General features: G+C 43.6%; 1 protein-coding gene across 5 annotated transcripts in view; it reads left to right on the top strand.

Annotated features, from left to right (window-relative positions):
* NDRG3 (NDRG family member 3) overlaps window positions 1-9,031 on the top strand; it is a 35,583-nt gene extending 26,552 nt beyond the window's left edge. For 4 of the 5 annotated variants that reach the window (XM_069953881.1, XM_069953886.1, XM_069953883.1 and 1 more), the window contains exons 11-17: window positions 476-538; window positions 859-910; window positions 1,837-1,884; window positions 2,803-2,838; window positions 3,210-3,261; window positions 6,044-6,082; window positions 8,723-9,031. In XM_069953881.1, coding sequence (XP_069809982.1) covers window positions 476-538; window positions 859-910; window positions 1,837-1,884; window positions 2,803-2,838; window positions 3,210-3,261; window positions 6,044-6,082; window positions 8,723-8,904 — 472 coding nt within the window. In that variant the 3' untranslated portion in view covers window positions 8,905-9,031. The remainder of the gene's footprint in view (window positions 1-475; window positions 539-858; window positions 911-1,836; window positions 1,885-2,802; window positions 2,839-3,209; window positions 3,262-6,043; window positions 6,083-8,722) is intronic. The other variant, XM_069953882.1, reaches the window with a different exon arrangement.
* The last annotated feature ends 2,625 nt before the right edge of the window (window positions 9,032-11,656 follow it).

The following is an 11,656-nucleotide window of genomic DNA, read 5'->3' on the forward strand; positions in this document are numbered from 1 at the left end:
CATTCTCACAGCGGGATGTCCATACTGATGCGAATTTGTCTGCCCATAGAGTGTACAAGGCAGGGATCTGCAGCAGATCTCGCTGCGAGAAAGCCGCTGCGGATCAGTTACGTGTGAAGGCACCCTTATACAGAGTTTCCTTTTTAAGCAATCAGCAGGTTCATGCATATAAACCCGTTAGTTCCCAGTGGACACTTACTGATGCCGGTCGTCCCGCCTTTCTTGTTTAGACCAGTTTGGATAGTTTAGACCAGTTTGGATATTTTATATTTAAGATTTAATCGCAAGAACGATTGCACTTACAGACTCCGGTTCATAAGCCCAAACTTGCTGATAGTTTTCCTTTTTAAAGAGGAATGATCTGCAGGTTAGACAAATCTAACCCAATACATTAGCATATTAAAAGTCCTATAGATGCCTTACTGTTGCTAAACGTAGAAATCATATCTTTATTTTTATTTTATTTCCATGTTAGCCGCAAAGATCTGGACATAGAAAGACCAGTACTTGCTTCCCATAATTCTGAAGGCACTCTCAGGTAAGGGGCCTAGACCTTTGTACAGATCTGTAATGCAGCACACATCTCGAGTATGCTCGACCACAGGAACGTTTTTCTTCATTAAAAGTGTCACTTATAGGTGTGCGTACACTGTCTCCTGGAATAGCCATATGGCAGCACAGGTGTCAAACTCTCTGCCCTCCAGCTGTTGCAAAACTACAATCTCCATCATGCCTGGACAGCCAAAGCTTGATTGGAAATGTATTTTTGCAACAGCTGGAAGGCAGTAAGGCGGAAGTATATCGATTACCCAATGGCTGTAAGGCTTCCATTATATACATAAGCATTTTGTCTTCCAGGTGCCCTGCCTTGTTGGTGGTTGGTGATAACTCTCCTGCAGTTGATGCTGTGGTAAGAATTGCAAGTTCTTCCTATATTATTGCTCCATGTATACTTTACTGTGTCATGTCCATAAACTTTTATATGTCCCGCAAACATTACCATGACCGGCAGGGGCGTATAAAAGAACCCACCCCATACATGGCGAATGTCTGCTGCTATCTGCAACAACACTTACTGCTCATGACCGACATTTAGTGATTCAGCTGTTGCTTAAGGGCCCTATTCCACAGGATGATTATCGTTAAATCGTTGGAATCTAAGCAATAATCGTTCGGTTGAATAGCAGTTAACGATTAATGACCGAACAAGAAATCGTTTATCCTTTAATTAGAACTGGACCTATTTTTATCGTTGCTCGTTTGCAAATCGTTCGCATTGAATAAGACGTCATTCGGTCGTTCGCAGTAGTGACGAACACAATAGCGATGACCAGACGACCGCAAGAACGATCATAAGTAACTATTCCATGTAAATGGGTGAACGATTTCAGGTCTTTTGCAGAAGCGGTCGTTTGGATCCTTTATCGTTCACGATTATGTGAACAATAATCGTCCCGTGAAATAGGGCCCTAACTCCCTAACTGCAGCGGCGTATTGAACTCTTTACATTCAGGACGTGCCCACCCTCAGACCTCGGATCAGCAATATACAATTGGGCCCCCAAAAACAAGTCCAATAAAAGAAATTGCTTTTAAATCCCCGTGGGGGATCCAGTCTTGAAGAGGTTAACAGACACATGGAGGAAATGGTTTGTACTATAAATGGATGATAACAAATGCATTCGGACTCTTTGGCTGTTAGGGTGTCGTAGACGTTGGATACTGTGTGGCAGTCAGATATTACAGACAAAAGTATGGGCCAAATCTATGACCGTTGGTGGAAAAGGGAATATCTCCTAGACTTCCAAAGCTTACTAGGTTTCCTTGTCACTTACAGGTAGAATGTAACGCCAGATTAGACCCGACAAGAACAACGCTGCTGAAGGTAAGTTTATTATGGCTTTACAGCCCTAGCTCTGTATGAAAGCCACAGTCCACTGGAACCAATTGTACAGGCTTTATACTGACATATCTGGCATCAGTGGAACAGTAAGGCTCTGTGCACACAGAGCAAAAGCGGCGGAATGCTGCCAGCCTCCGTGTCAATATGACAGTCTATGGGAGGCTCGCGTGGCTCCTCTCTCCGCACTGAAGAATGAACATGTCCATCCTTCACCCCCGAGAGATACGGTGTGCGAGCCTCCCCTAGACTGTCATTATGACACTAAGGCATTCTGCCGCTTTTGCTCTGTGTGCACGTAGCCTAAGGCTTGGTCAGATCAGGAGCTTTCATCTGTATTTAGTACATAGATGTGTCATCTAAATATTAATTTGTATTAGTTACTCACCTTAGAACTTAAAGGGGTATTCCACTCAAACATAACTTTTCATATGTTGCTTATCATGGTGAGACTAACACATACTTGTTATCTATTCAGTCTCCTTCCCCCAGTTCGGAGCTGCTACTTTCTGCTGAAGACACAAAAAAAACTGTGCGTGAGCTTTCACTGTGATTATTCCTCCCAGCATTACACAGTTACAGATAGGGACTTGTTTACTTCAGCCGTCACGGAAGGGAGGTGGAGTGGTGTACCCCTTTAACAGCATAGGTTCTACAGCAGTATGAGCACTAGCTGGGTATTGCAGTGATGGACTGTACATCGGTACCCAGCACGGCCATTAAAAGTACAAGAAACAACTAGATTTCTACCTCTTGCTATATAACTAGAGATGAGCATGCTCTGGTCCACCTCGAGCTCCCTGCATTCGATTACTGGTGGCTGAAGAAGTTGGATGCAGCCCTAGGGAGTCCTGGAAAATATGGATACGGTCATAGGCTAATTCTTTTCCATTCCCTCCTTAGATGGCAGACTGCGGTGCAATACCACAAGTTGTGCAGGTTGGTACTGGTTGTTTTACTGTATTTCAGACAGTGGCTTGGTAAAATGAGTGGATTGGGTAGGAGAACAATCTAATGTGCACGAGGGATGGTCTGATTCTCCTCAGACTGCAAATGTCAGGGAAACCAGGGATCGAGTATGTTGTATTTCAGTCCGATCATACGTTCCTGCAGGAGATGAGTCTCTTACCAGTTGCTGTGCTGCAGCTTATTCTCTCTTCCCGGTTGAGAACACATGTATGCTCGGTCTAGCAAAGTGTGCACGGGGGAGTCAGAAGTAGTAGATACAAGGGCGGCTTTAAACATGATTATTCCAGAACCTTGTACAAGGGTGAATAAATGTATTTGACTGCTTTTATTTTATTATCTAGCCTGGAAAGCTGGCGGAGGCTCTGAAATATTTCATTCAAGGAATGGGATACAGTAAGTATTTGATATTTCCAAGTTGGTACTCCAACTTATTCACATCAACTTTTTTTTCCCCTTTTATAAGAGAACAGGTGTCAAACTTGGGCCCTCTAGCTGTTAAACTACAATTCCCATCACCTCTGGACAGCCAAAGCTTTGGCTGTCCAGGAATGATGGAAATCAGGGGTGTACCTACCACTGTAGCAGTCATAGCCGCTGCTATGGGGCCCACCTCATCAGGGGGCCCTGTGGCCCACTCCTGCAATATACCAGGCCCCCTGAGCAGTCATCATTTGCAGCACCTGGTGGTCGAGCAGGCCTCCTTGGTGCTACAAATGTCCCTTTTAACTGCAAGAGCTTGTCAGGACTACACTTGATGGATTTGTAGTCGGTCTGAAGAGGGGGCCCAATCAAAAGTTTGCTATAGGTCCCAGCCATTTCTAGGTACACTCCTGATGGGAATTGTAGTTCTGCAACAGTCGGCGTGCCTGAGTTTGCCACCCCTGTAGTGGAAGTTTAGGCCGTACTTTTTTGTCTGCAAAAAATTTCTTTAGGCTGGGTTCACACACAGTATATTTAAGGCAGTATTTGGTCCTCATAGCAACCAAAACCAGGAGTGGATTGAAAGCACAGAAAGGCTCTGTTCACACAATGTTAAATTGAGTGGATGGCCGCCATATAATGGCAAATAATTGCTTCTATCTTAAAACAACATCTGTTATATTGAAATAATGGCCGTTATTTACTGTTATATGACGGCCATCCACTCAATTTCATCATTGTGCGACCATAGCCTTTCTGTGTTTTTAATCCACTCCTGGTTTTGGTTGCTATGAGGACCACAATACTGCGTGAACCCAGCCTTAAACTGCCGTATTCTAGACACAGCGCCTCCAGATTCCTTGTTGTACTAATCCACTTCTAAGGTTTTATTATAATCAATTTCTGGCACAGTAGAATACCTGCACACAGACAGACTGCTGCTTAGATTTCACCAACTCCTCCAACACTATAGGGGGAAAAAGAAAAAAAAAAGTGTTACCTTCTGACTTCATTTTAGCAAATTTTTTATGTCCCCATGGTGTAGGCTTAAAGGAGAAGTCCGGTGAAAATTTTTATTAAAGTATTGTATTGCCCCCCAAAAGTTATACAAATCCCCAATATACACTTATTACGGGAAATGCTTATAAAGGGCTCTTTTCCCTGCACTTACTACTGCATCAAGGCTTCACTTCATGGATAACATGGTGATGTCACAAACCGACTCCCAGAGCTGTGCAGGCTGTGGCTGCTGGAGAGGGTGATGGCAGAGGGATGTTCAGTGTCCCTCAGTGTCCCCCTGCCATCATCCCCTCCAGCAGCCACAGTCCGCACAGCTCTGGGAGTCGGGTCGTGACATCACCAAGTTATCCAGGAAGTGACATCACCATGTTATCCAGGAAGTGAAGCCTTGATGCAGTAGTAAGTGCAGGGGAAAAAACACTGTGCATTTCCAGTAATAAGTGTATTTTGGGGATTTGTATAATTATTGGGGGCAACAGAATACTTTAATAAACTTTCGCTGGACTTCTCCTTTAATACATAGATTATTCAATATACTATATCTGACACTGTTATGGTTATGTGTTACATTTTTCTACCCAATAGTAATAAAAGAATCTTTATATCCTTTTCAGGTGAAGTGTTATTTTTGTAGTTTTCCCTTCCAGTTAGCCAATAAGTCCCTGATGTACATTACCATATGTAGGATTGCTTACAATGGACTTATTTTTAAGAAAACAGGGGTTGTGATGGCAAGCAGTCTTGTTTTTGGGTGGGTTTACACATTCTGGAATGGCAGCGATGCGCGCTGCAAAATCCGCTGCAGCTCCCAGCACTGTCAGTTTGTATGGGCTTACATATTTGCAGCAGAATTTTTCATTCTGCGGCGAGCATGTAAAGCTCCATCCCCCTTAACCTGCTGCGGCCTGCTTCTGTATCTCCTGGCTCCCTGACATCCTGCTGAGCCAATCAGTGCGCTGTCCCTCTGCCGTTTGACAGGAAGGGAGACATCTAGTGGCCATAGGTATAATGTTGATTTAGCGGATTTGATGGTGCCGATCCGCAGCAGATTTGATCTAAATAACTGAACACTGCTTCAAATCTGCTGCGAATCCTGTACATGTGAATGCACCCTCAAACATAGAAAATGTAAAAAGGAGCAAATAGCAAACGGTTTTGTAATTATATACAAATATTGCCTGTTTTCTTAAAAAAGGTGTATAGTGCCTCTTTAGGGTCTGTTCACACTGAGCATGTTTGGTGGGATCCCACCTGCCTCAGTGTTAACTAGCGTGTCTATGGGAGGGCTCGCGCGCCTCCACTCCCCACTCAAAGAACTGATATGCCCGAGCTCTCCAACGCAGAATTCCGCTAGATTTGCTCAGTGTGAACAGGCCCTTTTTAAAGGGTGAATAAAAAATTTTTAATTTTTTTTCTCAGACAGGCATCCTGACCTTGCAGTCATTTATAATTTGTCCTGGTCATGTAATGGACACGTTATAGGATACACATGATACGGAGCCGTGCACCTGTGTCCATCACATGACCAGGACAGATCTCTATCCCTGTAAGCTGATAATATAAGTTAATGACTGCAAGCAGAGGTATTGAAGACAGTAAAGTAGTGATACAGTGAGTAATAGAGTATAAATAAACAGCATTGAATACTTGTTGAACAGTTTGCTCTCCGGTCCATTTCTTGTGCTCCTAACTGTATCCTATGTATGCCCTTCCCTCTTGTTACATGTCCCCACAGTTCCATACGTTCAGCTCAGTCACTTGAGCAGTGAATCAGGTATCTGTAGTGCAGCGGGAAGGTGTTCAGTACGTCATTGCTCCTGTTTGAGCACAGTAGACTTGTGCTTTGCTAGTTGGCTGTAAATGTCTGACGTTGTACTGTGATAGCCTGGTACAGTGGTTTGGCATGTTGGTGTCGATAGACTGTTACTGCATGATGCATGGAAACCTTTTCTATTGCTGCTCTGAGCCTGAACTTAAAGGTATTGAATAAATCAGGGGTGTTCAGTCTTAGAAAAACATGAACATGGCTACTCCCTAAGGGTTACTTAAATGGCCCAACATGGGGCTGTGCAAGGATGCTGATCACAGCGCAGTTATTCAAGTGGGTGGGCAAACCTAACAATCCATAAATTTGTGTGGCCATGGAAACTGACAGCGCAGATATACATATATATCCGTGCTGTCAGTTTCCAGAACATACAAGCATTGTATACATACCTAGGGTTCTGCTGTGTGCTCCACATACTGTCCTGTCCCAGTCCAAACAGTGCTGTATCTTTAGGCCGCCTCTGGCTCTGTCATTGTGAAGGAATCGACAGCTTGAAGATATAGTGGGGACAGGAGAGCAGGATGCCGGATCACACGGCAGTACACTAATTTCTTTGCTGTGTGATCCGGAATCTCGCTCTCCTGTCCCTACTGTATCTTCAAGACTTTGCTTCCTCCAGAATGATTGACAGCCAGAGGCTGAGGATACAGGAGCGGCTGGACTGGGATTGGACAGCGGGCTGTGGGATCACACAGCTGCGCAATAGGTAAGTATATGATGCTTGTGTAATATGGAAACTGACAGCACAGTTATATACATATGCATGCTGTCTGTTTCCCTTTTGCTATCGGCCGCACATCTCCAGTTTACAAAGAAAAATCTCAGAAGATTCCATCAGTATGTTTTTCCTGCTCCTTGGATTGCTGTCACTCTTACACAGGCCGATTATCAGCCACAGGAGTTTCTAGCAACCCTCAATGTCGATAATCAGCCTGTGTAAAAGGCCCTAAACTCAGCGTCACACCTGTCAGGTTATATGCAGCATTGGCGCTCTGCACAATACTAGCCACAACCCCGGAAGGAAGAAGCCATGTTTTTAACACTGAACAAACCCTTTCATCTGTGTACTAGAGATGGGCACCTTCAGCCATTTGGTTCTCCTTGAGGAGATGTGGGGGCACAGCTGCAGAAGGAAAACAATGTGAATTGCCTGTATTGATAGAACACAATCCTAGACAAATCTATTAGTAAGGTAGTCCGAACTGTTATTGATACAAAACACTTGTATAGTTCATGTCTTTCACCGAGCACGTTCTTCTTTCTCCCTGCACTGTGGGTGTTTACAAAACGTGAACAATACACTTGTATGTGTTTAGTTACTGTGTTAATCTAGAACGGGAGCGTCAAACTCTCATCCCTACAGCTGTTGTAACACTACAATTCCCATCATGCCTGGACAGCTAAAGCTTTGGCTGAACACGCATGATGGGAACTGTAGTTTTGCAGCAGCTGGAGGGCTGTGAGTTTGACACCTGTGATGCAGATATCTATCAGACCCCCCGATCAGTTTCAGAAATCCAGGTAATGTCACTTATTCTTTCTAGCACTTTTATATGGTTCAGCACTGTTGGTTCATCAAGGATAGGTATACCGCATTATCCTATAGGCCCGAGCTCTTCTCTTGGAGACCCAGATGCTGATGGTACATGAATTCATACAGGAATTATCCCTCTTAAAGGGGTACTCCAGAGAGAGAGTTTTCAAATAAAGGGATACCAGAAAGTTATGCAGATTTGTAAATTACTTCTATTTAAAAATCCCCAGTCTTCCAGTACTTATCCGCTACTGTATGTTCTGCAGGAAGTGGTCTGACACAGTGCTCTCTGCTGCCACCTCGGTCCATGTCAGGAACTGTCCAGAGCAGCAGCAAATCCCCATAGAAAAACTCTTCCTGCTCTGGACAGTTTCTGACATGGACAGAAGTGGCAGCAGAGAGCACTGTGTCAGACTGGAAAGAATACACCACTTCCTGCAGGACATACAGCAGCTGATAAGTACTGGAAGACTGGAAATAGAAGTAAATTATGTATAGCTCTCTGTATAACTTTCTGACTCTGAGTTCAGAGTATCCCTTTAATGTAACATCTCAGACTCAAAGCAGCAATGAAATGCTCAGGCACTGAATATCCTGTAACCCACAGCATCCAGTCATTCCTGTTTATTGCTTCGTACAATAAACTATAATAAGGGAAAGATTTATCAAACATGGTGTAAAGTGAAACTGGCTCAGTCGCCCCTAGCAACCAATCAGATTCCACCTTTCATTCCTCACAGACTCTTTGGAAAATAAAGGTGGAATCTGATTGGTTGCTAGGGGCAACTGAGCCAGTTTCACTTCACACCATGTTTGATAAATCTCCCCCTAATGGTGCGTTTTACACAGGCAGATTTTGGAAGCCAAAGCCAGGAATGGATTTGAAAAGAGGAAAAATTGCAGGTCTTTATGATATGTTCCCTGTTTATAGTCTGTTTCTGGCTTTGGCTTCAAAAATCTGTCTGTGTAAACACACCATTAGTGTCTGATGGATGAGCTCTACACCCATCTACTTCATTGATATGTATTCATGACTCCCTATCTCTTTCCAGTGCCATCGTCTACTATGACCAGGCTGGCCCGCGCTCGCACCCACTCTGCCTCAAGCAGCGGCTCCACCGAGGTGCCCCGAAGCCGCTCCCAAACCAGCAACGCTACGCTAGACACCACGCCCGGCTCCGCTATGACAAACGACATCCACGAGGCTCCTCAGACGATGGAATTATCTTGCTAGATCCCATCTTCCTTCTCCCGTCTGCTGTACTATGGACCCATGCGGCTCTGGAAATAACCTTCCCGCTCCCCCCCCATTTACACTGTCGCCATGTAACTTGTGCATGAACAATTCCTTCTCTCTCCGATTTAGTCTTTGATACCTCTTTTCTCTCTTTCCGGTTATATTAACGGCAGTAATCCTATCTCCTGTATCATTCCCGGAGTTGTTTTTGTGGTTGGACTGTTCTGTGACACGCTGAACCTCACCTGTTTGTTTTACAGCCGTCATGGCGTCACGGTTTTTCTTGTTTTTTCTTTCGTCTTGACACCTATTATCATACTATTTAACCCTTTTTTTATTATCTTGGAGAAAAGTGTTGGTGTGCTTCTCTCTAGGTTTCCTATGGTATATATAACCGTTATTGCACTTATTGTAGAACCTTTATACGTATATATATATAGCTATATGGTGTAGGATGAGACACTGCCAATATATCATATAAGCTAATCTGAGCCTTCACCACTATTGGATAAGGGATCTTCTCATGCGTTTTAACCTCAGAAATGTAGAACACAACTGAAATGGTCTGAAACCTCCAAAACCCCTTTACGTTTTATCCATGTTCCCATTGTCCGAGCTGCTCTTCGTTGTTTTTTGTACTATATTTGTTTGCCTTTGTCATTTCAGTGTATTAAAGGGGTTCTCCAGCAAAAATCTTATTCTTTCAAATCAACTTGTTCAGAAAGTTATATAGATTTGTAATTTACGTCTATTTAAAAATCTCCAGTCTTCCACTACTTATCAGCTGCTGTATGTCCTGCAGGAAGTGGTGAATTCTTTACAGTCTGACACAGCGCTCTGCTGCCACCTCTGTCCAGAGTAGCAGCAAATCCCCATAGAAAGCCTTTCTTGCTCTGGACAGTTCCTGACATGGACAGAGGTGGCAGCAGAGAGCACTGTGTCAGACTGGAAAGAATACACCACTTCATGCAGGGAATGCAGCAGCTGATAAGTACTGGAAGACTTGAGATTTTTAAATGGCAGTAAATTACAAATCTACATAACTTTCTGAAACCAGTTGATTTGAAAGAAAAAAAAATAAAAATTTCTGGAGTATTCCTTTAAAGTGTACCAGTCATGGCGGCCGGCTACTGCATCAGAGGAGGTTTCCACTTTTAATCAGAGGTTCGGGTCACCGTGGCTACAAACACAAGAAGACATAGTGTGCATTGGATCCAATTGGAGTCGCAATCTCATGGTGGTCATAGCCACGGAGACACGAACTTCCAGATTGTGTCAATCTCTGCTGATGCCATAGCGGGGCCATCATGACAACCCCCTTTTTAAAGAGGACCTGGCAGCTACTAGGGTGACGGATCAGAGGCACTCGGCCTTTGTCGGACCTTTTCCTTGGTGTCTGTGCTCCGCTTTCAGAGGAAAGCAATGTCCGTCTCTGAGACTGTCATAACATCTGTCCCATTGCTTTGGCTTGGCTTTCTTTGAAAAGCAAAATACACCCAGTACAATAGTATAGAAAGGAATCTCGACACTCACCAAATGTAGTCTTACTCTAGACCATGCTATATTAAATAGCAGGACTACATTTGGCAAGGGCCAGGATTCCCTTCTATACTATTGCACGATTTCTGAAAATCTTAAATGCTTCCTACTGCCTCCTTGGTTATAAAACCATAAATGAGCCATACTTACCTCCTCCCTGCTCCCCTTGCTGTGTGATCTTCCAGTCCCATCTGTGTTCCCATTCTGTCGGCTTCCACTGACATCTCGCTCTGCATCTGATAGAGGGGGGTATGAGCAGAATGCAAACTGGGAACACAGCTGGGAGTGGGGGAGCAGCGACAGGGTGAGTATGACTTTATTTTAGATCATGTGAAGGCTGTGAGGAGAGTAAGATATATATATATATATATATATATATATATATATATATATATATATATATATAGATTAATAATCTTAATAATTTTTTTTTTTTTTCAGACAACTACTTTTATGGTGAAATTAATACTGTATATATAAAAAAAGCAAGATCTATCATGGTAGAAACCTATTTATTAACCTATGCTAAAGCTCAGGAGCTTCATGGGTAAAGTGTGAGGCTACAGAATATGGAATAGGAACACAATTTCCAGTCCATTATTGTACCAAACCAGGGATAGGGAACCTTTGGCCCTCCAGCTATTGCAAAACTACAATTCCCATCATGCCTGGACAGCCAAAGCGAAGCTTTGGCTGTCCAGGCATGATGGGAATTGTAGTTTTGCAACATCTCCAGGGTCAAAGGTTCCCTATCCCTGTACTAAGGGGTAATAAATTTACCCCCTGCCCAATAATAGCACTTTCCCCATCTCTGTACCCACACCCTTTACCCGGAGCCGCTGTTGCTGGGTATATATTAGTAAATGCTGCTCTCCTACCTTGACGGGTCCTATGTAACCACAGTGTTTACTCTCGAAGAGCAATATATGGATATAGGTTGGCCTTAAATATATAATAAAGAATGGACTATATTGGCTAAGTAGGTTTTGGGTCCAGTGAAACATATATAGTGGAAGCAGTCACTTGTAATACCAAAATACTAGAGCCTATCTAGTGAAATGCTGCCAGTGCTGGGCTCCTAGAAGCCGCAGCCACTGATTTCTGATACACCAGGTCACCTACTGTAGAATGTAGAGTTCTTCACATAGTCCTTTCTATCTGTTTTCGTCTGTATTGTTTAGATCTGTGCCCTCTCATGAGCGCCCCCTTG

The sequence above is a fragment of the Dendropsophus ebraccatus genome, chromosome 14 (assembly GCF_027789765.1).
Source record: "Dendropsophus ebraccatus isolate aDenEbr1 chromosome 14, aDenEbr1.pat, whole genome shotgun sequence".
Classification (NCBI taxonomy): domain Eukaryota; kingdom Metazoa; phylum Chordata; class Amphibia; order Anura; family Hylidae; genus Dendropsophus; species Dendropsophus ebraccatus.